Raw genomic sequence first — 25,304 nt, 5'->3', positions numbered from 1 at the left:
TGCACCTGACTACTAAGCCATCCTGCAACTATTGCAAATTTGTTGTATGAGTTGATGATGACAACATGCATCTGCAGGTCATCCAGTTTCTCCCTGACTAGAAGGGAAAGTCCAAAATCTCTCAATGGCTTCCATATGGAGGCTAGTGGATCGATAAGATTGTAAATCTCCTTTGCCTCAAAGTACCCAGCACCGGGAAGATGTGCAAACATTCATGACTGTAAAAAATATTAATTATGGTAACAAAGATAATAATAATAACAATAAATACAATACTAAAATAATTTACTTACCACCAATAGAGTCATATAACCTAGGAAAATATCATATTGTCGATCAAGTGCAATAGATAAGTCGTGGTAGCCCACATGCATGACCTTGACTCAACACAACAATGATAAAGGTTTGTCAACCACATCAACTTCACCCTAGCACCTATGCTTGTCGCTATTGTAGCTTCTTGCTCTGTCAGAATGCCAAGGTGAGTCATCAACAACATCTTCACCGTGTCTCTATCAAAGATGGAGGAGGACATGATCAATGGACATACTTGTCACAGGTAGGTGTAGGAAACAAGACATATCATCCACAGTGATGGTCATCTCTCCGACAGGAAGGTGCAAGGAAGACATCTCCTAGTGCCACCTCTCGACAAAGACATTCATGAAGCCCTTGTTTGCAGCATGATATTGTGTTGTAACAAGCTTCGATAACCTCGACCACTCCACACAAGTCTTCACTTGCGAATAAGAAAGGAGGGGTAGCAACTAGGCACCATGGTTGACAAACTTCAGCTTTTACTGCTCCTGGCGAATCCAAACATGACCAACACAGTAGTCCATGTAATATCAAATCATGGACAAATCGACATGACTTTCTCCAACTGGAGGTCTAGTGATCCTACCAGCACTTGGCCATGCCTTTGGCTCTAGCTATTGTCGTCACTCATCATCATAGTGCACTCGTACCGATGTAATCACTCTACGATGTCTCTCTGCAACATTTTTCCCTTCATAGGAGGGGTCGTGTCCAGCATTGTAGAAAGTTTGATTCATGCAAGCCATCATAAGTCTAAAATAAAAGTTAAAACATCACATTGGTGTTACTTTAAATATAAAAGATATCAAAATACACAACGAAATCACAATTTTGTTATGTGTTTTGGCATAAGAGACAAAGGAATCACAAAAAAAAATGGTAATGAAATCACATTCCGTTGTAGATTTGTCTACAACAGAATCCTAATTGTGTCACCCATTCTTTAAAAAAAAATTATGGAATCGCAATTCGGTCGAATTCAAAAAACCTGACTTTTTTTTACCTAAACGAAAGGGTGCGCATAAAAGAGAAAGGAAGGTATGGGAAGGGTTTGTTGGGATTGGGTGTGGGTTGTTGCTATTGTGTGAGAAGAAAGAAGGAGAAGGCAAAAGAGAGAAGAGGAAGAGGGATGGGTATAGGGGGGATTTTAAATGGGGGACAGAATGGGGATTTCACCCCTTGGTAAGGGCCAAAAGCAAAAATGGTTGGGGCCAATACTAGTTCCCATTGGGTATTTTGGCTTTTGGCACAAATTTAATTGTTGCCTAGATTTAGCAGGACTCCTTTTTCTGGTAGACATTTTGTTTTCTTCATGGCTTTGACCTTGTAGATTACTATTACTCTTGGTTTATTTTGTGAATTTCAAAAAAAATAAAATTGTCAAGATAGGATGAAAATGTATTTTCGTTGTGTTAGATACATGACTTAACAAAATATAGTAGGAATAGATTTTTAATATGTATCTCAATAAATCTTGTCAAAATACGCAACAAAAACATATTTTTATGAAGGATATTTTTTTCATTTTTTTTTTTGAAAAAGTTTGAATATAAACTTAATAAAAATGCGTATGAGAATAATAAAGCCCAAATGTTTGATTTGCCTAACAAGAGAGTTGTAGAAGGAGACGTTTGTTTGTTTTATGGGATCATCATGCATTTGGGAGAATACGAAGATAGGAATGCTTATTCTCATGTTTGCTAGAAGGTTATTAAAAAATATTCTCAGGACAATTGTATTCTCATGTCTCCCTAATTTTTATTTATTCCCATGCCAATGGGGCAGGAAAGTTACATTCTCATATGGGAATATGACAAATTATTTTTTAATTACACTATAACTTTCATATTTCTACTTTTGTTTTTCATTTATTATTTTAAAACTTTAAAAATATTCTTAGAAATATTAAAACTTAACCAAACATACTTTTATATCTGTCAAACAATAACATTTTCAACTACAATTTTCCTGGGAATGAGATTGTCCAGAATGCAAAATATTTATGTGAAACAAATGCCCCCTAAAGAACATGGATTAATGGTTGTGTTTGGCATGTTAAGATAAAAGGCTATTGCCATTGATACCTACCTAGTTACTAGATTTACCTGCCTCTTCATTATTTATTGCCTAAAATACCCTTTGTATAAAATTGTATACCCCCTTTCGATCCCCACAGCAACAGAGTTCTTTCAGAGAGAATTGTTGGTGGCAGACACCCATGGACATAAAACTAGACCACACCAGACAGCAGTCTTGCATTTTGTTGATTCACACATATAGATCAAATTCTTGTTGGACAGGCATCATAAAGAAGTAGTGTTTGCGTTGGGGAATTGCTGCCATTAAATATATAAATGACATTGTGTATGCAACTCCAACAAAGGAAGATCAATTATAATTGAGCGATGGCAGTGTTGAACATCGAGCTGCTGCAGATAGCTCGGGAAGCATTGGTGATGTTGATGTTAAATTAATTGAATTCAATCCATGGCAATTTGGTGGTGGAATGAATTAGTTTCAATTTGTTTTTGTTTTTTTGGATGCTGAAGTTAGTTCATGTAACTTTTTATTGATACACAGAATAAATTGAAGTTTTTTGTAGTAAGAAGGGACACAGATTTTAACAATATTGCATTGTATAGAGATTTCAGATTTTCATCTTGTTATGTTGTACTGCACAATGTGTTTTATTCTGAAACTGAAAATCTCATTCTTCCTTGTGATCAGATTGCCACTTTGGCTTCCAAAATTTGAAGCGCCACGCATGCTGTGTTTGAAGATTTCAGTGCTTCTTCCTTTCATTTTAATGTTCAAATACTTGTATTATTTGCTCCTTTATTTTTTTTACCTCTTTATGGTCTTTCTATTAATGTATTAAAAAGTGAATTTGTATTAATTGTTGTTTCCTTATCAGCATAAAAAAGTTCAAGTCTTGTGTTTGCATAATTTAAACTGACACCTTCACCAGGACTACTTGCTCAGGCATATTGTTTCCTTTTCTCTTGTATCTTCAATGCTTTCAGCATTTGCTATTTTCATATTTTCAAAAGGTTATTTGATCTTTTTATTCTGTAATTGCCAAGCATGGCTGAAAATGCTCCCATTAATTTGCTCGGACAAGACTCATGTATTTGAGGGAATGCATTAATTAATACATTGGGGCTGGGGTTGAAAGAAAACTAACTCCAAGTACAATATGGTGGCACAATTTGTAAGCTCAGCGATTTGGTTCCAACCTTTTAGTTTCCAGATATATAGTCGTGACAATTAACTTACAATACAATTTGAACAAATCTCTGCAGCAAAATAGCTCTCATCCCATGTTTTGTACACAATATATTGAAATCAAACACAAATTGTAAACTTGTATCCTAAATGTATATTTACAAAGCAGAACCCAGCAAATGAAACAAGTCAGTTGCTAAATACATCTTATTCTTCAAGGTGGAATGCAGCGCATTAAAATCAAGCATGAGATCACTTTCAAATATCACAGAACTTTCAAGCATCAAGCTCAAACTTGCAAATCATTCGCATATTTAGATGTTTCTTTCATGTGGTTCGAGGCAAAGGAAACCCAGGAAATCAAACACCACCTTTGCAGCATAAAATTTCAAACTTGCTCTACCATTTGCACCCTGCAGCAGCATAAGTATGCGTGAGAATTCAAGCAAATAAGGAAGGAATCGTTAAGATTCTTTTAAGCCATACCGGTTTGCCGCTTAGAACCCTGAGTATCTGGATACTACTTTGTATCACCAAGCTGAAATCCTTTGGATTCTGCTTGCAGCCTCAACCTGAACTCAAGCACCCAGAAAAACAAAAAACCGCTACAACTCGGTTAACTATAGAATGGCTAATTAAAAATGACTAAGCTGACTATTAAGACATAATCAGTTACCATCAAATTGATAATAACGTGTGGTTATGATAATATCCACTGTTTACACAAGAAAAAAAACAGAGTTTACTACAATACCTATAATATAATATTAATAACATTATTTCTATAATTACAATATCAAAAATGGATATTACATGGAAAAATTCATGAGGTTCTTGATTAGAGTGTAAGCAACGTCTTGCAATACAATAAATTTTAACATGACAGTACAGTGTAAGTATGGTATTGTTTATTTTTCTTCCAACTAGTGGTTGATTCCATGCAAACTCAACATAAATTAGAATATGACAAGCCAACCACTCAAAAGACTTGAACTTTTGTTCCAATAATATATTTCTTGGTGGGCTCCTAGTTGACTTCCCAAGTCTACGCAAAAAATCTCCTCTGCTTTTAATCTTATTTCTCACTTGATCATATCATTGCATTGCCATTTCTGCAGCATACAACCTCTCTTGCATTTTCAATAATTTGTGAGTGAGAACTTGGAAGATGGCCGAGGCTATTCTTGGAGTTGTAGTTGCAAAGTTGAGCTCTCGTTGGAGAAGAGCTGGGACTATTTCTGGGTTTGGATCAAGAAATGGAAAAGCTTGACAGCATGTTCACTGCAATCAAGGCTACACTTCATGATGCTGAGACGAAACAGTTCTCAGATGAAGCTATAAAGAATTGGTTGTGAAAGCTAAGAGATGTAGCTCATGAGCTGGATGACATCATGGACGAGTGTGCCTATGAAAAACCAGGGCTGGAGTTCCAAGGAATCAAGTTCAAACCAGGTACAAAGCTCTTGCTTATCCTCTTTTCATCCCAAGCGTCATGTTTTCCGTTACAAAATTGCTAAGAGAATGAAAAGAATAAGTGAGAGATTAGATCAAATTGCTAAAGAAAGGGAGCAACTTCATTTGATTCAGACAGTTCCAGAGAGAATTGGAGTCATCTAGTGGCGCCAAACCACCTCATTGATCATTGAACCACAAGTCTATGGAAGAGAAAAAGAAAAGAATAAAATTGTAGACTTTTTGGTCGGTAATGCTTCTCATGCTGAGGATTTATTAGTCTATCCAATCATAGGACAAGGCGGACTTGGAAAAACAACACTGGCCCAACTCGCCTTCAATCGCGAGAGGGTAGCAAAACACTTTGAGCTAAGAATTTGGGTATGCGTTTCAGAAGATTTTAGTTTGAAGAGAATGACAAAAGCTATCATCGAAGCAGCATCTGGATGTGCTTGTGATGATTTGGATCTAGAGCCACTACAAAAAAAACTTCAAGATTTGCTTCAAAGAAAAAGATATTTTCTTATTTTGGATGATGTGTGGAATGATGAGCAAGAGAATTGGCAGCGGTTAAAATCAGTTTTGGCTTGTGGGGCCAAGGGTGCTTCCATTTTAGTAACTACTCATCTTTCAAGTGTTGCAACAATCATGGGAACAACTCCTCCTCATGAATTATCAATGATGCCCAAAAAAAATTGTTGGGAATTGTTTAAGCACCGAGCCTTTGGACCAGATGAGGTAATGCAAGTAGAGCTTGAAGTCATAGGGAAGGAGATAGTAAAGAAGTGTGGGGGAGTACCTCTTGCAGCAAAGGCACTAGGAAGTCTTTTATGCTTTGAAAGAAAGGAAGAAGCATGGCTCAATGTTAAGGAAAACAACCTGTGGAGTTCATCACATGATATAATGCCTGCCCTAAGTTTAAGTTACTTGAACTTACCAATAAAACTAAGACAATGTTTTGCTTATTGTGCAATATTTCCCAAAGATGAAAGGATAAAAAAATAACATTTAATTGAATTTTTTATGGCTAATGGATTCATTACATTAGATGGAAAGTTGGATGTTGAAGATGTTGGGGACAGTGTGTGGCATGAATTACATTGGAGATCATTTTTTCAGGATCTTGAGACAGATGAATTGGGTAAAGTTACAAGTTTCAAGTTGCATGATCTTGCACAATTTGTTGCCAAAGAGATTTGTTGCGTGACAAAAGACAATGATGTTACTACTTTCTCTGAAAGAATCCACCATCTCTTAGAGCATAGGTGGCAAACAAATGTGATCCAAATACTTGAAGTGAAATCATTGAGAAGCTGCATAATGCTATATGATAGGCGTGGTTGTTCTTTTTTTTTTTCTCGTGTGTTGAAATGTTATTCTTTGCGGGTGCTTGACTTTGTAAATAGACAAGAACTGTTTTCTTCAATTAGTCATTTAAAGCATCTAAGGTACTTAAATCTTTGTCAAGATACTTTCAAAACTCTTCCAAAGTCATTATGTAAATTGTGGAATTTACAAATATTGAAATTAGACGGTTGTGCATATCTCCAAAAGTTGCCTAGCAAGTTGATACAGTTAAAAGCTCTACAACAACTATCTTTGATTGATTGTGACTCACTATCAAACTTGCCTCCTTAGATAGGGAAGTTGACTTCTTTAAGGAGTTTAACCATGTACTTTGTTGGCAAGAAAAGAGGGTTCCGTTTGGCAGAATTGGGAGCCCTGAAGCTTAAAGGATGTCTTCACATCAAACATCTAGAGAGAGTAAAAAGTGTAACGGATGCCAAAGAAGCCAATATGCCAAGCAAGAAATTGAAGCAGTTGTGGTTGTCCTGGGACTTGTCATGGGCCAAAAATCATCCGTCCGAATTGCAAGAAAATTTTGAACAGATTCTGGATGTGCTTCAACCTCATACCCAACAACTTCTAACTTTGGGCATGATAAGATATAAGGGTGTCCATTTCCCACAATGGATATCTAGTGCTTCTCTCAAATCTTTGTCACTCAATTGTTTGCCAAACCTAATAAGGTTATCAAGGGAGGATGGGGAAAACATGTCCCGAGGCCTTTCCATACTTGAAATTACTCAATGTCCTAAATTGTTGGGTTTGCCTTGCCTTCCATCTATCAATGATCTACGTATAGAAGGGAAATGCAACCAAGATTTTCTAGGTTCAATTCATAAACTTGGTAGTCTTAAATCCCTGCGGTTCATATATAATGACAAGTTAACTTGCTTTCCAGATGAGATGCTACAAAACCTTACTTCTCTAAAGATGCTAGAATTTTGCAGGCTCTACAAACTTAAGGTACTCCCAACTGAAATCATTAACCTTAATGCTATCTAAAATCTATCTATCCAAGATCGCAACAACTTCAAGTTTTTGCAGCAAGGATTGCAGTCTCTCAAGACATTAGAAATTAAGGGATGTCACCAGTTCCATGTGTCAACAGGTTTTCAACACCTAACTTGTCTTGAAGATTTGAGGATTAGAAGATGCAGAGAGATGGAAGGTTTTCAATATGCTTTACAACACATGATTGCACTCAAGAAGTTAGAATTAATCTATCTTCCAAACCTAGAATCTTTGCCTGACTGCTTTGGACACCTTTCCAATCTTTGCCTGAATGCTTTGGACACCTTGCCAATCTTTGCTATTTATGTTGAAGATTAATCTAGAAAAGTGTAGATGTATAATTGGTGGTCCATTATCTAGAGAGTTCTACACCTATGGAGATGTTGTAGTGTGTAGAAACTTCTTGATGGATGTAGAAAAAATATCTTATAGAAGCACCTAGAACATTATAGAGATGGATGGTAGATGATAGATGAGTCTAGAAGACTCTAGGACTAAGTAGTATAGAAGTGTGTAGAAATCACTTATGTAACCTATATAAAGGCATAAGTTGTAGCAAGCCATGTAATGTAAGAAAAGAAGCTAATAAGCACAATTCAATTTAAGGTGTCAATTTTTTGAAAACTCATCCTCTTCCTACTCCCATCATTTCTATCATACATTTCTACCATATCCTTGCATAGAAAAAAGGCATAACCACATCCCATATCCTAACAGTGGTATCAGAGCAGTGTTGATCCTATGGTCTTTGCTACATCACCTAGCCCACCAACCTTCAACTATAACCAAACCTTAGTTCCCATATTTAATGGGGAAGCATATGATTATTGGAGCATCCAAATGCGAACTCTATTCATCTCACAAGACTTGTGGGATGTTATAGAGAATGGCTATCTAGTCCCAGAAAGCCAAGAAGAATTGGCTACGTGGACAACAGCAAAGCAAAAGGAGTACAAGCAAAACAAGCAACATGATGCTAAGGCTCTGCTATTCATCCAACAAGGAGTTAGTAGAGAGATCTTTCCAAGAATCATGCAAGCAAAAAATGCAAAGGAGGCGTGGGGGACTCTGAAAAATGAATTTAAAGGCACAGACAAGGTAATTTCTATTAAACTTCAATCTTTGTGGAAGGATTTTGATACATTAATAATGCGGGAAGATGAATTTATATAATCTTTCTTCTCTCGTGTCTCTAATATCTTCAATCAAATTAGAAGTTACGGGGACACGATTGAAGACAAGAAAATAATACTAAAAATATTAAGAAGTCTTCTCGTAAAATATGATCATATTGTGGCTGCCATAGAAGAATCAAAAGATTTATCTAAACTCACTCTAGTAGAATTAATGGGCTCTTTAGAAGCTCATGAAGCTAGAATGAAAATATTTGAGCAGCCACCAGAGCAAGCATTTCAATCTAAAATTAATATCTCTAAAAATGATGGAGATAAGAAAAATAACCATGGTAAATTTCCTCAAAAAAGAGGAGGAGCATTTACTAATCGTGGTAAAAGGAGCGGAAAGCAATGGAGTAATAATGCTTCAAGATCCTATTGCAAATTATGCAAGAAAAATAATCATGATACAAATGATTGTCGGTACAAATGCAAAAGGCATCTACACTACAAAAAAGATTGTTTTTACCGACAAAAAGAAGAAGCAAATTTTCTAGAAAATAAAGAATCCCGTGATCATACTTTGTACTCTGCTTTATCTTCTCAAGAATAAAGGGATTTATGGTATGTTGATAGTGGTTGTTCAAACCACATGACAAAAAACAAAAGTTGCTTTGTGCAACTAGATGAGACAATAAAATCCAAAGTTACACTTGGTGATGGAAATGTTCAAACAGTTGAAGGAAAAGACACCATTGCTGTTAAAACTCAAAATGGTAGCCAAAAATATATCCATGATGTTTTTTATGTGCTAGGTCTTACTCAAAATCTTCTATGTGTTGGTCAACTTATTCATAAAAATTATAAAGTATTCTTTGATGATGATAAATGTAATATCATTGATAAAAGAAAGGGCCAAATTATTTCTATCAAAATGGCTCCTAATAAAGTATTTCCTCTATTTATGTCATTTGGGCAAAACAATGCATTGAAATGTGAGAATATGGATGAGTCCATGTTGTGGCACTTGAGGTATGATCATCTAAACTTTAATGGCCTCAAATTATTAAAACAAAAAAGTATGGTGCTTGGGCTTCCTTTTATATCATCTAACCTTAAAGTTTGTGAAGGCTGCATTTATGGCAAGATGCATAGGTTACCATTTCCAAAAACATATTGGAGAGTTAAAGCTCCACTTAAATTGGTGCATGCTGATATTTGGGGACCATCAAGTACCCCCAGCTTTGGTGGAAGAAGATATTTTCTCCTCTTCGTTGATGACTACACTCGAATGATGTGGGTGTACTTCATCCAACAAAAATCCGATGCATTCTCTTGCTTCAAGGAGTTCAAGGCCCTAGTGGAAAAGCAAAGTGGGCATTCCCTCAAAATCTTGAGAACAGATCGCAGGGGAGAATTCAATGGGCATATATTCATCAATTTTTGCAATGATCATGGCATCAAGAAGGAGTTGACTGTTCATCACACTCCACAACAGAATGGTATCGCTGAAAGGAAAAACATAACCATTGTGGAAATGGCTCAATCGATGCTACAACACAAGAACCTGCCAAAGAATCTATGGGCAGAAGTTGTTAGCACAACAATATACATCCTCAACCGTTCTCCAACTAAAGTAGTCTTAAATATGACGCCATATGAAGCATGGTTCAACAGAAAACCAACAGTTGATCATTTTAAAGTTTTTGGATGTGTTGCTTATTCGCACATTCCAAAGGAGAACCGAGAAAAGCTTGATGAAAAGGAGAAAAGTGCATCTTTGTCGGCTATAGTGACCAATCTAAAGGTTACCAATTATTCAAACCAGATTCAAAGCAGCTGATCATTTTAAGAGATGTCATTTTTTACAAAGGAGCAAGCTAGCAATGGAGTACTGAAGTCAATGAGATGCAAGAAGTAATCAATCCAAGCTCGTGCACATTGCCACCATCACCAACATAGCATGACCAACATCACCAACAAGAAAAAGTAGAAGAAGTCCCACAACAACAACTTCGAAGATTAGGAAGGCCACACAAACCGAATCCAAAGTACGCAAATGTTGGATTTTTTGCCTGTGAACCTCAAAAGTTTGAGGAAGCATCAAAAGAAGAAGTTTGGAGAAAAGCTATGGATGAGGAAATCAAAATGATAGAGAAAAATCATACATGGGAGCTCTTGCAAAAACCAAAAGACAAGGAGATCATTGGCCTGAAATGGGTTTACAAAATTAAATATAATGAGGATGAAACAATCCAGAAACACAAAGCAAGACTTGTCGCTAAAGGCTATTCACAACTGCTAGGAGTTGATTTCAATGAGACATTTGCTCCCGTTGTGCGTATGGAAACAATCAGAACTGTACTAGCCTTAGCTGCACAGTTAAAGCTACAAGTCTACCTGCTAGATGTAAAATCAACTTTCTTGAATGGAGAGATTGAAGAAGTCTACATGGAGCAACCACAAGGATACAAAATTCAAGGAGAAGAAGGCAAAGTATATCGCTTGAAAAAGGCGCTTTATGGTCCCAAACAAGCTCCCCGAGCATGGAACAGCAAAAGAGACAAATACCTCGTCGAGCATAGATTCCTCAAAAGTCCAAGTGAGCCATCACTATATCTGAAGATGCAAGGTAATCATTTCTTGATTTTGTGCCTATACGTAGATGATTTAATCTACACCAACAATAACTCACTGATGATGGAAGAATTCAAAAAAAGCTATGATGCAAGAGTATGAAATGATCGATCTTGGACTCATGAGATATTTTCTCGGCATGCAAGTCAAGCAAAGACCTGGACAAATATTTATCTCGTAAGAAAAATATGTGGATGACTTACTGAAGAAGTTCAACATGCAAGATTGCAAACCACTTGCCACACCTATGGTGATGAATGAGAAGCTTTCAAAAGATGATGGGCAAAACAAAGTTGATGCAACAGTTTATAGAAGCCTAGTCGGTTCGCTAATCTACTTAACCAACTCAAGGCCAGACATCGTACATGTAGTTAGCATCGTGTCTAGATTCATGAGTAACCCAAGCAAAGCACACTTTGCAGCAACCAAGAGAATCCTAAGATATGTCAAAGGCACAAAGGATTTTGGCATTTTGTACGAGGCAGATAGAGACATTAACTTGCCAGGTTATACAGATAGCGACTAGGCAGGAAGCACGAATGATAGAAAAAGCACAAGTGGATATGTGTTTCTTCTAGGCAACAAAGCAATATCATGGGCATCAAAGAAGCAAATGACAATTGCTCTATCATCAGCAGAAGCAGAATACATGGCTGCAACAAGCGTTGCGTGTGAAGCAACATGGCTCAGAAAAATTCTGCAAGACGTACAACAAGACTCCAAAACTCCAACAGTTATTCATTGTGATAATATGTCAGCTATTGCAATGACTAAGAATCCAGTATTCCATAACCGTACAAAGCACATTGAGATTAGATACCACTTCATCAGAGAGCTCGTGGAACATGGAGAAATCAAAATGGAGTTCTGCAAGACTGAAGAACAATTAACAGACATCTTCACCAAGCCAATTGCAATAGAGAAGTTCATCAAATTCAGAGACATGCTTAGAGTTCAAGACTTTTCTAGATTAAGGGGGAGTGTTGAAGATTAATCTAGAAAAGTGTAGATGTATAATTGGTGGTCCATTATCTAGAGAGTTCTACACCTATGGAGATGTTGTAGTGTGTAGAAACTTCTTGATGGATGTAGAAAAAATATCTTATAGAAGCACCTAGAACATTATAGAGATGGATGGTAGATGATAGATGAGTCTAGAAGACTCTAGGACTAAGTAGTATATAAATGTGTAGAAATCACCTATGTAACCTATATAAAGGCAAGTTGTAGCAAGTCATGTAATGTAAGAAAAGAAGCTAATAAGCACAATTCAAGTTAAGGTGTCAATTTTTTGAAAACTCATCCTCTTCCTACTCCCATCATTTCTATCATACATTTCTACCATATCCTTCCATAGAAAATAGGCATAACCACGTCCCATATCCTAGCAATTTAACTATCAGTTACTGTTCCAAGTTAAGGTGTCTTCCAAGGATCCTAAGTCTTAGCAGTCTGAGATATTTTAGCATTGGAGGATGCAAGGAGATGGAAGATTGCCATGAGGCTTTACAACATATGACTTACCTACACTCGTTAAGATTATGTGATCTTCCAAATCTAGAATCCTTGCCTGATTGCTTTGGAAAACTTTGCTTGCTTCACCATTTGAGTATCGACTACAGTTCTAAGTTGAGGTATCTTCCAAAGAGCCTAAGCCTTAGCAATCTGAAACATTTGCATATTGCTAGTTGCCCATTGTTAGAGAAGCGATATTGGAAGCACAAGGGGGAGGACTGGCAAAAAATAGGTCACATTCCTAAAATTGATGTAATCCGACGAGGCGATGTATATTATGATTTAGGTGCAGGTATATTCTGAATACTATTACCATATATCTATATATATCTACAAATAACATTACCCTTCCATGCGGGCCTTTTTAATGTCTTTCTGCAAACCATATCAATGTGTAAATCCAACCTAGTTGGAGTTTTGAAAATTCATAGAATAAAATTTGTTATTTTCACAATATTTTAGGATTTTAAGCATCCAAACAAAAATAAATTTCAGAATTTCTCCTCTGGTTTAAATCACTTCAATTGACATAGTTTCTACTTATCAACTTATCTGCGACATCATATTGGTGGAATTTGAAGTGCCCAATGTTGTTAAGGGACACCAATTTCGGGAATATTTCATTCTATTCATATATCACATTTTCTTCTTATTATCTTGTAATGCACAAAGTGTTTTGTTCTGAAACTGAAACTTGTACTCTTCCTTGTGATCAGAGCTCTTCCTAGGTGGAGATCCAAAACTTGAAGCTTCCTGCTAGTTGTGTTTGAAGATTTCAATGCTTCTTCCTTCAAGTTCAAAATGAAGTTTAGTATAATAAAGTTTGACAAACATGTATGTGTATAATGTTCTAATATTTTTATTGTTTGCCTTGTGGTCACACCTAGATAGAGAGGTGTGTTGAAAGTCCTACATGGCAGGTAGCCTTGAGCATGAGGGGAGATGTGGTCACACCTAGATAGAGGGGTGTGTTGAAAGTCCCACATGGCGGGTAGCCATGAGGAAAATGGGACATGGTGAAGTCCCACATCGAATGAAGATAGTGCCGAGATAAACTATATAAGTGGAGAGTAATCCTCACCTTACAAGCCGATTTTGTAGGGTTGAGTTAAGCTCATGAAAAACCCACTTTCTAACATGGTATCAGAGCCTGTCCTAAATGGATCCCTATGTTTGTCACACTCTAGGTAGGTAGCCTTGAGCGTGAGGAGAGATGTGGTCGCACTTAGATAGAGGGGTGTGTTGAAAGTCCCACATGGTGGGTAGCCATGAGGAAAAATAGGGCATGCTAGAAATCCCACATCGAATGAAGATAGTGTCGAGATAAGTCATATAAGTGAGGAGCAATCCTTACCTTACAAGCCGGTTTTGTAGGGTTGAGTTAAGCTCATGAAAAACCCACTTTCCTCTAGGCAGGTAGCCTTGAGCGTGAAGGGAGGTGTAGTCACACCTAGATAGAGGGGTGTGTTGAAAGTCCCACATGGCGGGTAGCCATGAGAAAAAATGGGACATGTTGAAGTCCCACATCGAATGAAAATAGTGTCGAGATAAGCCATATAAGTGAGGAGCAATCCTCGTCTTACAAGTCGGTAGATGGGTGTGTTGAAAGTCCCACATGACGGGTAGCCATGAGGAAAATGGGGGATGGTGAAGTCCCACATTGAATGAAAATAGTGCCGAGATAAACTATATAAGTGGGGAACCCAATTTATACTTTCCAAATGTGATTGTAACACTGACCAAAACATTATATTATGTACTACCAGGATAGTGCTGGGATCACCCAAAAAAAAAAAAAAAACTTTACATACTAATTTACAAATTTCATTGTTAAACCACTTTTTTTTCAATTTTTTTATTTGGCAAAGCACATAGAAAAATATGTTTTTCTTTATTTTGAATTTCTTCCATTATTAATTTTCTTTTAATTCATTATGCATGAGGAATTGAGTTGATCAAGTTCTTTTATTCGGTGATTTGTAAGTCAAAACCAGCATCACAAACTTGAAGTTGCTGATATGTAAGAATGGTACTCCTAACCCCTTGGACATATTAAAAGGCATGCTAGTGCATATGCTTCTTTGTGCATGAAGCTTCTTCTGCACCTATAAACTATTCCAAGATTGCTTCATAGGTGATCCCTACCTTACTGGTTGATCAGCCTTGGCTTCCTTATAGATTATTCCAGTATTGCATTATTAGTAGGCAACTTTTTCACAAGTCCACACAAAACTTGTCCATGTCAATCTTCTTGTTTTATGCAATCCCTTATATGTTTCCATCTCGCTAAGGCTGCACTTATCAGCTTACTCACTACAGTCAAGCCTAAGCTTGAAGATTCTGAGAAACAATTCTCCAACAGAGCTATAAAAGATGCAGCTCACAACCTGAATGACATCATGGACGAGTGTGCCACTCAAGAATTGGAGTTGCAATACCAAGGAGTCAAATGTGGGGAAGTGCCTCTTGCAGCAGTAGCGTTAGGAATTTTTCACATTTTGAAAGAGAGGAAACAAGAATGACTCTATTATGTCAGAAAGCAAGCTGTGAAGTTTACAACGTAAGAACTCAGTGTCATGCATTTTTCATTTAATCCTTTCACTCTCATATGAAATAAGTCCTCTCACTAGATATATTTCCAGTACATAATAGTTAAAAAACCAATAACCAATTAAGTGAATTAACCATAAATTTAAGAAAAGTTCTACAGTATGTTAATATTAAATTAAATTCCAAAGGAAAAAGCCATTTTACCTTCGATGTTTTGGCATTATAGGAAAATATTTTCTTGTGAGCTATTTTGGCAAACACTTGATGTGCAAAGCATTAGAAAAATGGTGATTTGGTTTGAGAGAAAGCTACCAGAGAAAAGTTTCCTTCAAATTAATGATGATGAGTATGTTCACCAGTAGAGCAAGTTGTAACTTGACACCTCCAAGAAACAAAACAAGCCTTAGCAGGGAGCCTCGTGTTAATTGTTGTTGCCTCTTGGTCCTGTTTTCCCAATCTTCAAAAGATAATATGGAAACAAGAAAGCAAATTGGAAATCATCCCTTTGGAAGAATTTATTTATAATTTATTTGGACTCATCTTATAACATAAGTACTTTATAAGTATATAGGAGAGCTTATGAAAATAGTTTATGATCTGTAAATAAACTGTTTTCAGCTTATTTCAATAAATTCTCCATAATTGCCTATTAGTCCTAATAATTATAAAAACAACTTATAACTTATATGAATTATATGAAAACAATTTAACTTTATTTTTTCTTCAATTATAGAAACAATTTATACATAAGCGCTTATATGATGAAATATTTTTCAACAAGTACTTACATAAGCTGTGATTAAGCTGTTTACCCAAGCAGAACGCAAGTGCTTCTTGACTAAGCTGTTTACTAAAACAGACCTAAAGAGACTAATGTTTTGAGGAAAAGGAAATAGCAATCTACATATTTCAACTAATTCAACTAATAGTAGTTTATGAGTTTAAGAAATAGCCTTATCAAGACACATTTTTTAATCCAAATATTCTAAGTCCCAACCCTGATCTGATAATTAATGATATAGATAATATGGTCCCTTAATTTATTGAAAAAAGGGGATGGCTAGCTATACTAAAAATCATTTGTCAACAATCAAGATATAATTTCTACTATAGAAAAGAAAGCACAACTCATACTTGATTTTTGGTAAAATAACATTAATTAATTAAATGGTGAAAGTGTAAAGAGCAGCTACTTTTAAAAATATTGCAGCATTTTTTCCGGCAACTTTAGAAAACACTATCACAGGCTATAGTAGCTTCATGGCCTCTAAATAATTACACAATATATAGGGAAGGAGGTTGTACACATGTGTACAAATATCAGATGACATAGGATTCTTGTATATAATTTTTTCCAAATTCATGATATTATTAAAGTAGGGAAAAGCTGATTTGGAAAGTTAAGATAAGAACCACTAGTAGTCGTCACAGACTCATAGTCCACTAATTTCTTGAAGCTTCACTAAGTAGGCGCTACCTTTTTCTTTTTGGTAATCCGAGTCGTGCTACTTTCACTATACATTCCAAATTCATTATTTTTTTATCAGTATTCCAAATTCATTATAAATGTAGAAGTCCACAACTGAACAATAGAAAACAACTACTTGCGTCTATATCTGACTAATAATTCTCAAACATTTTAATGTAACATTGATAAATTTTGACGAAAATAACAGTTTTTATTTTCACTAATACTGTTGATTTTTGTGCTGACTGCAGATATTAGCACAACAGAAAAGAAAAAAGAAAAAGAAGGTGGACAATAAATGAAAGTAAAAGCAGCATTCTTCCTTTTTTTTTCCCCACTTTAATTCTCTTTAATCTTTAGCAATTAAAACGTGTAGTGGTAGAATTATTACGAAAGTATATAGTAGTGCAAATTTGTTTCTGCCTTGATGTGGTATATGAAGATTACATGCACTCTAATTTAATAATTCATACGTTATCCGTTCTTGAACTTTAATGTGTCTTCTCATTTCAATATCTTAATTCATAAGGAACTGAAACTGATAAATTCCCCATTGGTTTCAGTTAGAGTTGGGACTCTTAAACACACTCTCACACAAACATACACATTGAGAGAAGGGAACCAGGGGGTCTAGCTTAGTTAATTAAGCGGTGTGAGTGTTGTAAATCCTCTGTACCGTTTACAGATTAAAAAAAAACACATTGAGAGAAGGGAAGAAGAAAAGAAAGATGTATGTAACTAGGCCTTTGTCAATGTACAGAAGATCTCCAAGTACTCTATCAATGCCACCACCAGATGGTCCTTATTCAGGTTATCTTGTGATCACAGATGAGGAAGCAGAAGCAGAAGACACGTGTTGTTGGCGTCTATGCAGGCGTAAGAAGGTTAAGAAACTACCTTTCCCTCAGGACAAAATCTTCTCTGTCACTCATGCATCAGAGTATGAACAAACTTCAAGCACCAAGGTTTGGTTTCTCCCTGTGCCTGATCACCCTCTAGCTTCCAACCGCTACTACGTCATCAGAGCCAAAGGCAGACAGAAGGGGTATGTGTGTTTGTGTGTGCATTATGCTTTTGTTGTCTATATGGAGTATGGAACCATAATTAAGCTTATGCTTAAATGGTTCTTTCTTATAGTCTTTTGTGCTGATCATTATTGTTGTTGGAAAGTCTCACATCATTTGCCTCAATTTCTTAGTTGTAGTTTATATATGTATTAGAAAACTTTACATGAGACCAATTAGTTTTATGATAGTATCCAACATGGTATCGAAATCTATAACCCATCTGCGTGTATTGCACTTGCTTTGGTATGTCTTTGTGAAAGAGGGTGTTAGAAAGTCTCACGTCACTTGCCTCGATTCTTGTGGTGCATCTTATATATCTATTAGACAACTTCACTATATATCAAAATTGATTTTAATAAAGAATATAACAATTGCTATTATTATCTATATTTTCACTTGTTTTCAAATTAGTCATGCATCAGCTGAAATCAGGACTAAGGTCATCTCATGCATCATTGAAGAGTAATATTACTTACACAACATTTTCTTACAAATTAAGCGGTATAGTTTGAAAATATTTAGTCTCACATCACTTACCTCGATTCTTGTGGTGCACCTTATATATCTATTAGACAACTTCACTATATATCAAAATTGATTTTAATAAAAAATATAACAATTTCTATTATTATCTATATTTTCACTTGTTTTCAAATTAGTCATGCATCAGCTGAAATCAGGACTAAGGTCATGTCATGCATCATTGAAGAGTAATATTACTTACACAACATTTTCTTACAAATTAAACTAGTTTGAAAATATTTAGTCTTTCTTACAGAACTAGAATTATGACCCCTAACATGTATGATTTATTTTTTATAATTTTATTTGGTTAGACTAAAAGTAAGAGAAAAATGTCAAATTATGAATGGTAAATGGAAAAATTTCTCGTGTAATTTGAGTATTTGACTATGGATGATTTCAATTAGTCCCACTTGAACTTATTCGTCTTTTTGTCAAACTTATATGCAACCACAATGTTAGTTTATGCACAGTATGTTAGTTTGCCCAAGTAACATTTGTTGTCTTACATTAATGTCAGATAACATGTGCTGTAAAGATATCCATAGTCATTACAATGTTGGAACTTGTGATTTTGTAGGAAAGCATACAAATGCTCAAGAGAGGCGGACATTGTCACATGCTGCTTCACAGACATCTTGAATGACCAAAGACCAAAGCCTTTCAATCTGAAAGACTTGTACCAAATTTTCAAGATTCATAGTCACCAAAGTGGTGGATTTTTTGCTAGGTCCATTACTCCTGATGGCATTCCTCCCTCATTCCTAAGAAAAAAAGGATGGAGAATTAGAACATCAGGCTCATATAGATCTTGCAAGCTAAGTGAAGCTCTTGGTGTTGATGCCCCTCTTAGGGAGAAGCTTCCAGATTTCAACTTTCCAATCTCTAGAAAACGTTCACCTCCTGTGACAGTAGGAAGATGGTACTGTCCATTCATATTTGTGAGGGACAATGGAACAAGAGTCAAACACCAAATGAAGAAGTCCATGTACTACAGCATGACACTTGAGCAAAGGTGGGAAGAGGTTTACACTTGTGGTAATGATCATCATCATGAGAAGAGTGATGAAGGGGATGATAATGGTGGTGGTGGTGGTGGTGGTGTGGTTATTGTGAATGTGTGTGTGGAGAGAGAGGTGGTTTTGGTGTCTGGCATGGAAGCCACAAGGAATGGAAGCACTGATGCCAATGGTTTCTTTTGGTATAGAGCATATGATGCATATAATAAGAGAAGGGCAAATGTGGGGTTGAGTTCAGCAATTGTTGAGCACATGAGATGGGTGCAAGAGGCTGGAGGATGGGCTTATGGTCATGGAAGAGAGAGGGTGGTGAGAGTGAGGGAAGAGGCAAGATGCCAGAGTGAATGGCTAAGGTTTGGGTGTTATGTGTTGGTGGAAAGTTTCTGTTTGAGGACACTTGATGGGAAGTTAGTGTTGAGATATGACTTTAGGCACACACACAAGGTCAAATGCAAATGGGAGTAGGTTTCATAAGTGATTCTCAATCAAAATTGGAGTTTCATCTCGATAATTAAGTAATAAAGGTTAATACAAATTAGGAAGGTAAAACTCCAATTATGATCAGAGAACAACACCAAAAATACTAAAGAAATTGTACCTAAGTCAATTCGCCTTGCACAGATTGCTGTGGTTTGTACAGGAAATTATGTGCTTTCTTGAGCTTTTGTGTATTTTCTGTTATGGAGTAGTAAAAGCTGCCGTATGAAGCTGTGATACATATGCATGTTTTGTTAAGACTATTTTACACTGTAATTATTCTCTAAACTATTTACTAAAACTATTCACTATTTTTATACTCTTCCTTCTACTTTTTATTTAACATCTACTCTTTTTTTTCTCTTTTATTCTATTTTCATTTTATAAAAAAATATAGAGAGACAAAGCACCTTTATAATCTATTTATTATAAATGTAAAATATAATTTAAATGTTAAAAAATATTTATTAAGAATTTAGTTATTTAAAAATATTTAGTTATTTTAGTTATATAAAAGCTAACATTTATCTTATATATTACACACGCTAACTAACGTACTAAGTTTTGCTGACAATAATAAAGAGAATACCTCTCTTTGATCTCTGCATGGTTTATAAGCTTGCAAACCAACTTCAACTCCAATGGTTCCTAATCTCAAACTCTTGGCACAAGAGATCCTTCCTCATCTAATCTCAAACTCACTACTTTTGGTGACTCAAATTAGGTCTCTTGCCTAGATTCTCGAAAATCGGTCATTGAATTCTCAATATTCTTTGGTCCTTCTCTCATTTCATTGAAATCAAAGAAGAAATCTACTATATCCTGGTCCTCCTCTGAGGCAGAATATAGGGTTCCTGCATCAACAACATATGAAACATAATGGATATTGTACCTCTTTGAAGATCTACATAACCTCAGGCCAATCCAGTGTCTTTATAGTGTTGATTATATGGATCAGTTAGAACATTCATAGTAAGCCTTTACATTCATCATTGTTTCACTTTTTCATTTCAAAGTTGGACATGTATGATATATATAGCTTAGCTTGCAGGGGTGTTATCTAATAATACAGAAAATAGTACTAACTTAAATTCAGTTTTAAAAGATATGTCAATAATTGGCTCAGTCAACAATGTTTTACCCTGTTAACCTTTACTTTGTAAAACAGTTATTTCAATTAACAATTATTTCTCTTTAACAGTTTTTAACTATGATTGTTAAGTAGTTAGTTGGTAGTTTCAAAGGCTATTAATAGCTTAAGTTGAATAGCTCTAGGATAATAATTAGATTATGAAATCATTGTAGCTTTCTCTTCTCTTGTAAACATTGTGAGAAATCTGAAACTGGGTGAGAGAGATTATATTCACAAAAGAGTTGAGAGATTGATCAATGAGAAGTGGTTGAGTTTGGATCCAATTGCTTTTGTTCAATTGTGTTTGTTTTTATCAATTCTTGAAGATTAGAATTTGCAGTGAATTCTTCATTCTTGGCACAATAAACTAGTGTAGTGATCGTGGATCTCTAGTCATGGGTTCAGCCATGTATGAGGTTGAGAAATTTACTGGTCAAAATGATCTTGAGGATCAAGCTTTGTTATTGTTGTGTTCTTTGCCAAAAACCTATGCACATTTCAAAGATACCTTACTGTTTGGAAGAGACTCGTTATTTCTTGATGAAGTGTAGTCTGCTTTGAATTCAAAAGAATTAAATGAAAGAAAGGAGACAAAGTCCTCTAGTACTGGTGAAGGACTCACAACAAGAGGTAGATCATTAAAGAAAGACAATAAACATGAAAAGAAAATATCTAAGCCACAACAAAAGAATGATGGAGGAAATGTTCCTAAAATCATATGCTATCACTCTAAAAAGGAAGGACACACCAGAAAGCATTGCCCTAAGAAATAGAAGGACAATATTGATAGATCAAAGGATTCAGGAAATGCAAACTACTAAAATTTATAGATTTGACATCGCAAGGTTAACATCGATTTTTGATAAAACCGATTTTAATGAAAACATGATGGCATTCTCGTAAATAACATGAGTTTACTAACATCGATTTCTAAAATACCGATGCTAAGTAGTTGATGCTAGCATCGGTTAACATCAGTTTTTTCTTAAAAATAGATATTGTGGTTTTACTTAAATTAAATCCTCAAACCCTTTTCTCCCTACGCTCAGTCTCCTTTACCATCTTCTCTTCTCTGCTCACGACTTTCATCGTCGTTACCTAGCAAACACTGTCGACCATCACCGTCGAGTCTGTTGTTGCCTCGTTTGACGCTTGGTGATTTCGCGGCTTCGCGCAACCCGCATTCAACGTTTTTCGTGGGTTCACGGGTTCATGGTTTCATGGGTTCGTGGCTTTGTGGGTTTGTGGGTTTTGTGGTTTCGTGGCTTCAGGTGATTGTTGTTGTTGTTTCAGCTACTTGTTGTTGTTCGACAACTAATGTTGTCCTTCAACCAGATGCAATTCCAGTTTCAATCATAGATGGAATCATAGGGACTCACACTGCCTCCTGAGCCTGAGGTTGGTCCTTCAGCTGCTCGTGTCAACACAAAAAAGAGTTGTGTTGATCCCTCAAGGAACGACCCAGACAAGGGTGAGTTAGAGAAATGTGGATTGTACATTGAAGAAAATCCTCCCCGTCTGGTTTCCATTGGAAGACTTTATGAGAGGTCGACCACCGTTCACAACATCCCTTTGGCCAATGATCAAGTCAAGGTTGGTGTTGAGGAAGTTCAAGATGCAGATGCTCGTATTCCTGTACCCACTCAAGAGGTTCAGTTAATAGGGCAAACATTTAACACCTTTGTTGCTTGGCCGACACATCTTGTCAAGCGTTTTTCAGAACAGGTATTTCATTGTCATTAAATGTTTTTTTTTTCAATTAAAGTGTTCATTGTCATTAAACTATGTTAATTAACTGTGTTAGATAAACAGGGGGTCGTGGGACCGACGAAACATGCAGATAGGTCGATGATGATGTCGATGGTCCCCGATATCTGATGACATTGACAATCCCAGAACTTTTTCTAAAGTCGTTGCAGGTTATGTGGGATGCCATCATGTTTGGGATGTTTAATGACAACTTCCCCTTGTACATAAAGCATGAAGATCTATCTGAAATAGCACATGATGGTCAATGTCTTAGCATCTCTGTTATACAATTGTGAATTTTGTAAGTCACTTTACATTATTATTTATTACCTAACTTATTATTTTAAATTCATACATAATTTACTTTATTTTAACAACAATAGGCATATGACTAAGACAAGTATGCAAGTGGGGAATGCCAATGTGTATGGATTCTTCGAGCCACAGTCCATAAAGAAATCTGGGCAATCACAATTTGAATCAGAAAGTTATATTAAGAACTAGATGCAGAATTCAAAGAGGGATGTGTACCTAGGAGCCTACTTGAATGAGTAAGTTAAATTGAACAAATGAATTTAAATAATGTATAATAACTTATATTGTTCTCCACTGCAATGCACATTGGCAAATGGTCATCATTTTTCCTAAGGAAAATGTTGTCATTTGGTTTTGTTTGTTGCACAATAGGTTAGACAACTACTTGAAAGGAATTATTAACAAGTCAATTATATTTTTCAATACATTTACATTAGCATTAGTCGAGAACATCAATATTTTAATTGTACAACATGCATCCATGTTTGTATTGAATAGTGCTTTGAAAGGATTTGACGATACTCCACAAAGTAAATCCAAGGCTACTGCTAGGTGAATTGTTGTTAAAGTAAGTCATTTAAACAATGCTTCTAATTATATTTTATTACTGGGTAGACTAATTTGTACTTAACATTGAATATCTAAATTTCATAATGTATTTAGTGTAATAGACAAAAAGGAAATACTGAGTGCGGATATTACGTCATGCACTGGATGTCAACTATAATCTTAGGAAGTTTTAAGAATAATTGGGAAATGGTCATTGTTTAATTCAAACGCATTTCATTTTGTTATAATTGGTATTATATATTATTAACTTATGTTTTATTATATCATGCAGTATTTCAATGATGCTAGACCATTGGAACTAGAGAGATTGAAGTCGATTCGCATCCAGTGGGCAAGCTATTATTTGAAAGTTAAAAATGAAACAATTAGTGTTTAAGTAGTTTTGGAATTGTAGTTTAATTAATTTTCATTTTTTACAATTCATGTAATGTATGCACATTAAATATTCATTTGATCCATAGTAAATATTCAATTTTTATGAAATTTTTGCTAAAAACTGTCTGAAAACAGACTGAAAATTATCTATTGTGGTTCTGATTTTAAATTTACAGGTTAATTTTGGGTAATTAAAAAAACAGACAACATATCAAAAAAATCTAAAAAACAACATCAGTTTTTGCAAAAACCGGTGTTAAGCTGGACTCATAACATCGATTTCTAAAAAACTACTATTGTTGTTCAACATCAACATCGGTATCAACAAAAAACCGATGTTGGGGAGTACAAATCAACATCGGTCTTTTCTAAAAACAGATTTTGTATGTATATATTAACATTGTATGTACAAGTTAACATCGATTTTGGTAAAAATCAATGTTGATTTGTAGATATTTGACTTTTTTTATATAATTCTTACCATACAACATCGGTTTTTTTTAAACTGATGTTGTCATTTTTATGTTAACATCGGTTTTGGAAAATCGATGTTAACAATATTACTTTCAACGTTGGTACTTTCAACATCAAAATAACCGATGTTAAAACCCTATTTTCTAGTAGTGGCAGCCATTGTCCAAGATGGTTATGAATCATCAAAAGTATTAATGGTGCTTGATGATAATCCAAAAACCGAGTGGATTATGGATTCAGGTTGTTCCTGGTACATGACTCCAAATAGATATGTTCGTACTCTCAAGATAGGAAAGTGAACATAGTCTACTTGTAATAAGACACAATAAGTATTTGAGTTATCGTACCCATAGAGACTATGTGCAACAAATTGGAAATCAATAACTGAATTTTAGAAGCATTCACTTCAGCAAGTTGTCAATACATTGTAGCGAACGTCTCAAGATTTTATGCTTTTAAGAAAGGTTTTCATTGTAGCGAATTAAGAATTTGCTATGGTGAAAATAAATTACTTTTGGTTATTTTGAAGAAATTTTGGAGCGAAATCAAATTTAGTAGTAGAAAAACTAAGCAAAGATGAAATCCATAGAATTCTACATATATAATTTGTTCCTAATCAATCTCTCAGTTCAATGCAACCAAGATTTAAACTAAAATTATAAATCCTAATTCCTTAGATGATTAATCCTTGAGTTTTAACCCAAAACCCTAATTCCTTATTTAATTGAACCTAAAACTCAAAGCTAAAACAATGAATCTCTACAATGCCAAAACATTATTTCATTCCTAAAAATCCTTGCACAATTTCCATTTAGATCAAGAATATGAACTTGTTTCTAAGCAATCCAAATCCCTAAAATTTAGGTTGATCACTCCTAACATGCATTTAAGCAAAGAATTGAAATAAAATCACATAACTTAGAGAATTGATTAGAAAACAAAGAATTACATACTTTAATTCTACTT

General features: G+C 35.3%; 1 protein-coding gene and 2 long non-coding RNA genes across 3 annotated transcripts; 2 read left to right on the top strand and 1 right to left on the bottom strand.

Annotated features, from left to right (window-relative positions):
• Positions 1 to 3,542: 3,542 nt before the first annotated feature.
• On the bottom strand, positions 3,543 to 16,093 carry LOC121174161 (uncharacterized). The gene is made up of 4 exons (XR_005890021.1): positions 15,959 to 16,093; positions 15,375 to 15,627; positions 4,030 to 4,115; positions 3,543 to 3,956 (listed from the first exon to the last, which is right to left on the bottom strand). It is a non-coding gene; the product is annotated as an uncharacterized lncRNA (long non-coding RNA).
• LOC121174162 (uncharacterized) lies at positions 14,737 to 16,925 on the top strand. Its single transcript, XR_005890022.1, has 2 exons — positions 14,737 to 15,180; positions 16,890 to 16,925. It is a non-coding gene; the product is annotated as an uncharacterized lncRNA (long non-coding RNA).
• Positions 16,926 to 17,072: 147 nt separating this feature from the next.
• On the top strand, positions 17,073 to 19,964 carry LOC100811822 (uncharacterized). Its single transcript, XM_003554918.5, has 2 exons — positions 17,073 to 17,683; positions 18,808 to 19,964. The coding sequence occupies exons 1-2, from the start codon at positions 17,367 to 17,369 to the stop codon at positions 19,709 to 19,711; spliced, it is 1,221 nt and encodes a 406-aa protein (XP_003554966.1). The 5' UTR covers positions 17,073 to 17,366; the 3' UTR covers positions 19,712 to 19,964.
• The last annotated feature ends 5,340 nt before the right edge of the window (positions 19,965 to 25,304 follow it).

Source organism: Glycine max, chromosome 19 (assembly GCF_000004515.6).
Source record: "Glycine max cultivar Williams 82 chromosome 19, Glycine_max_v4.0, whole genome shotgun sequence".
Classification (NCBI taxonomy): Eukaryota; Viridiplantae; Streptophyta; class Magnoliopsida; order Fabales; family Fabaceae; genus Glycine; species Glycine max.
Note: the sequence above shows the minus strand (reverse complement) of the source record. Positions and strands in the feature narration are given on the sequence as shown.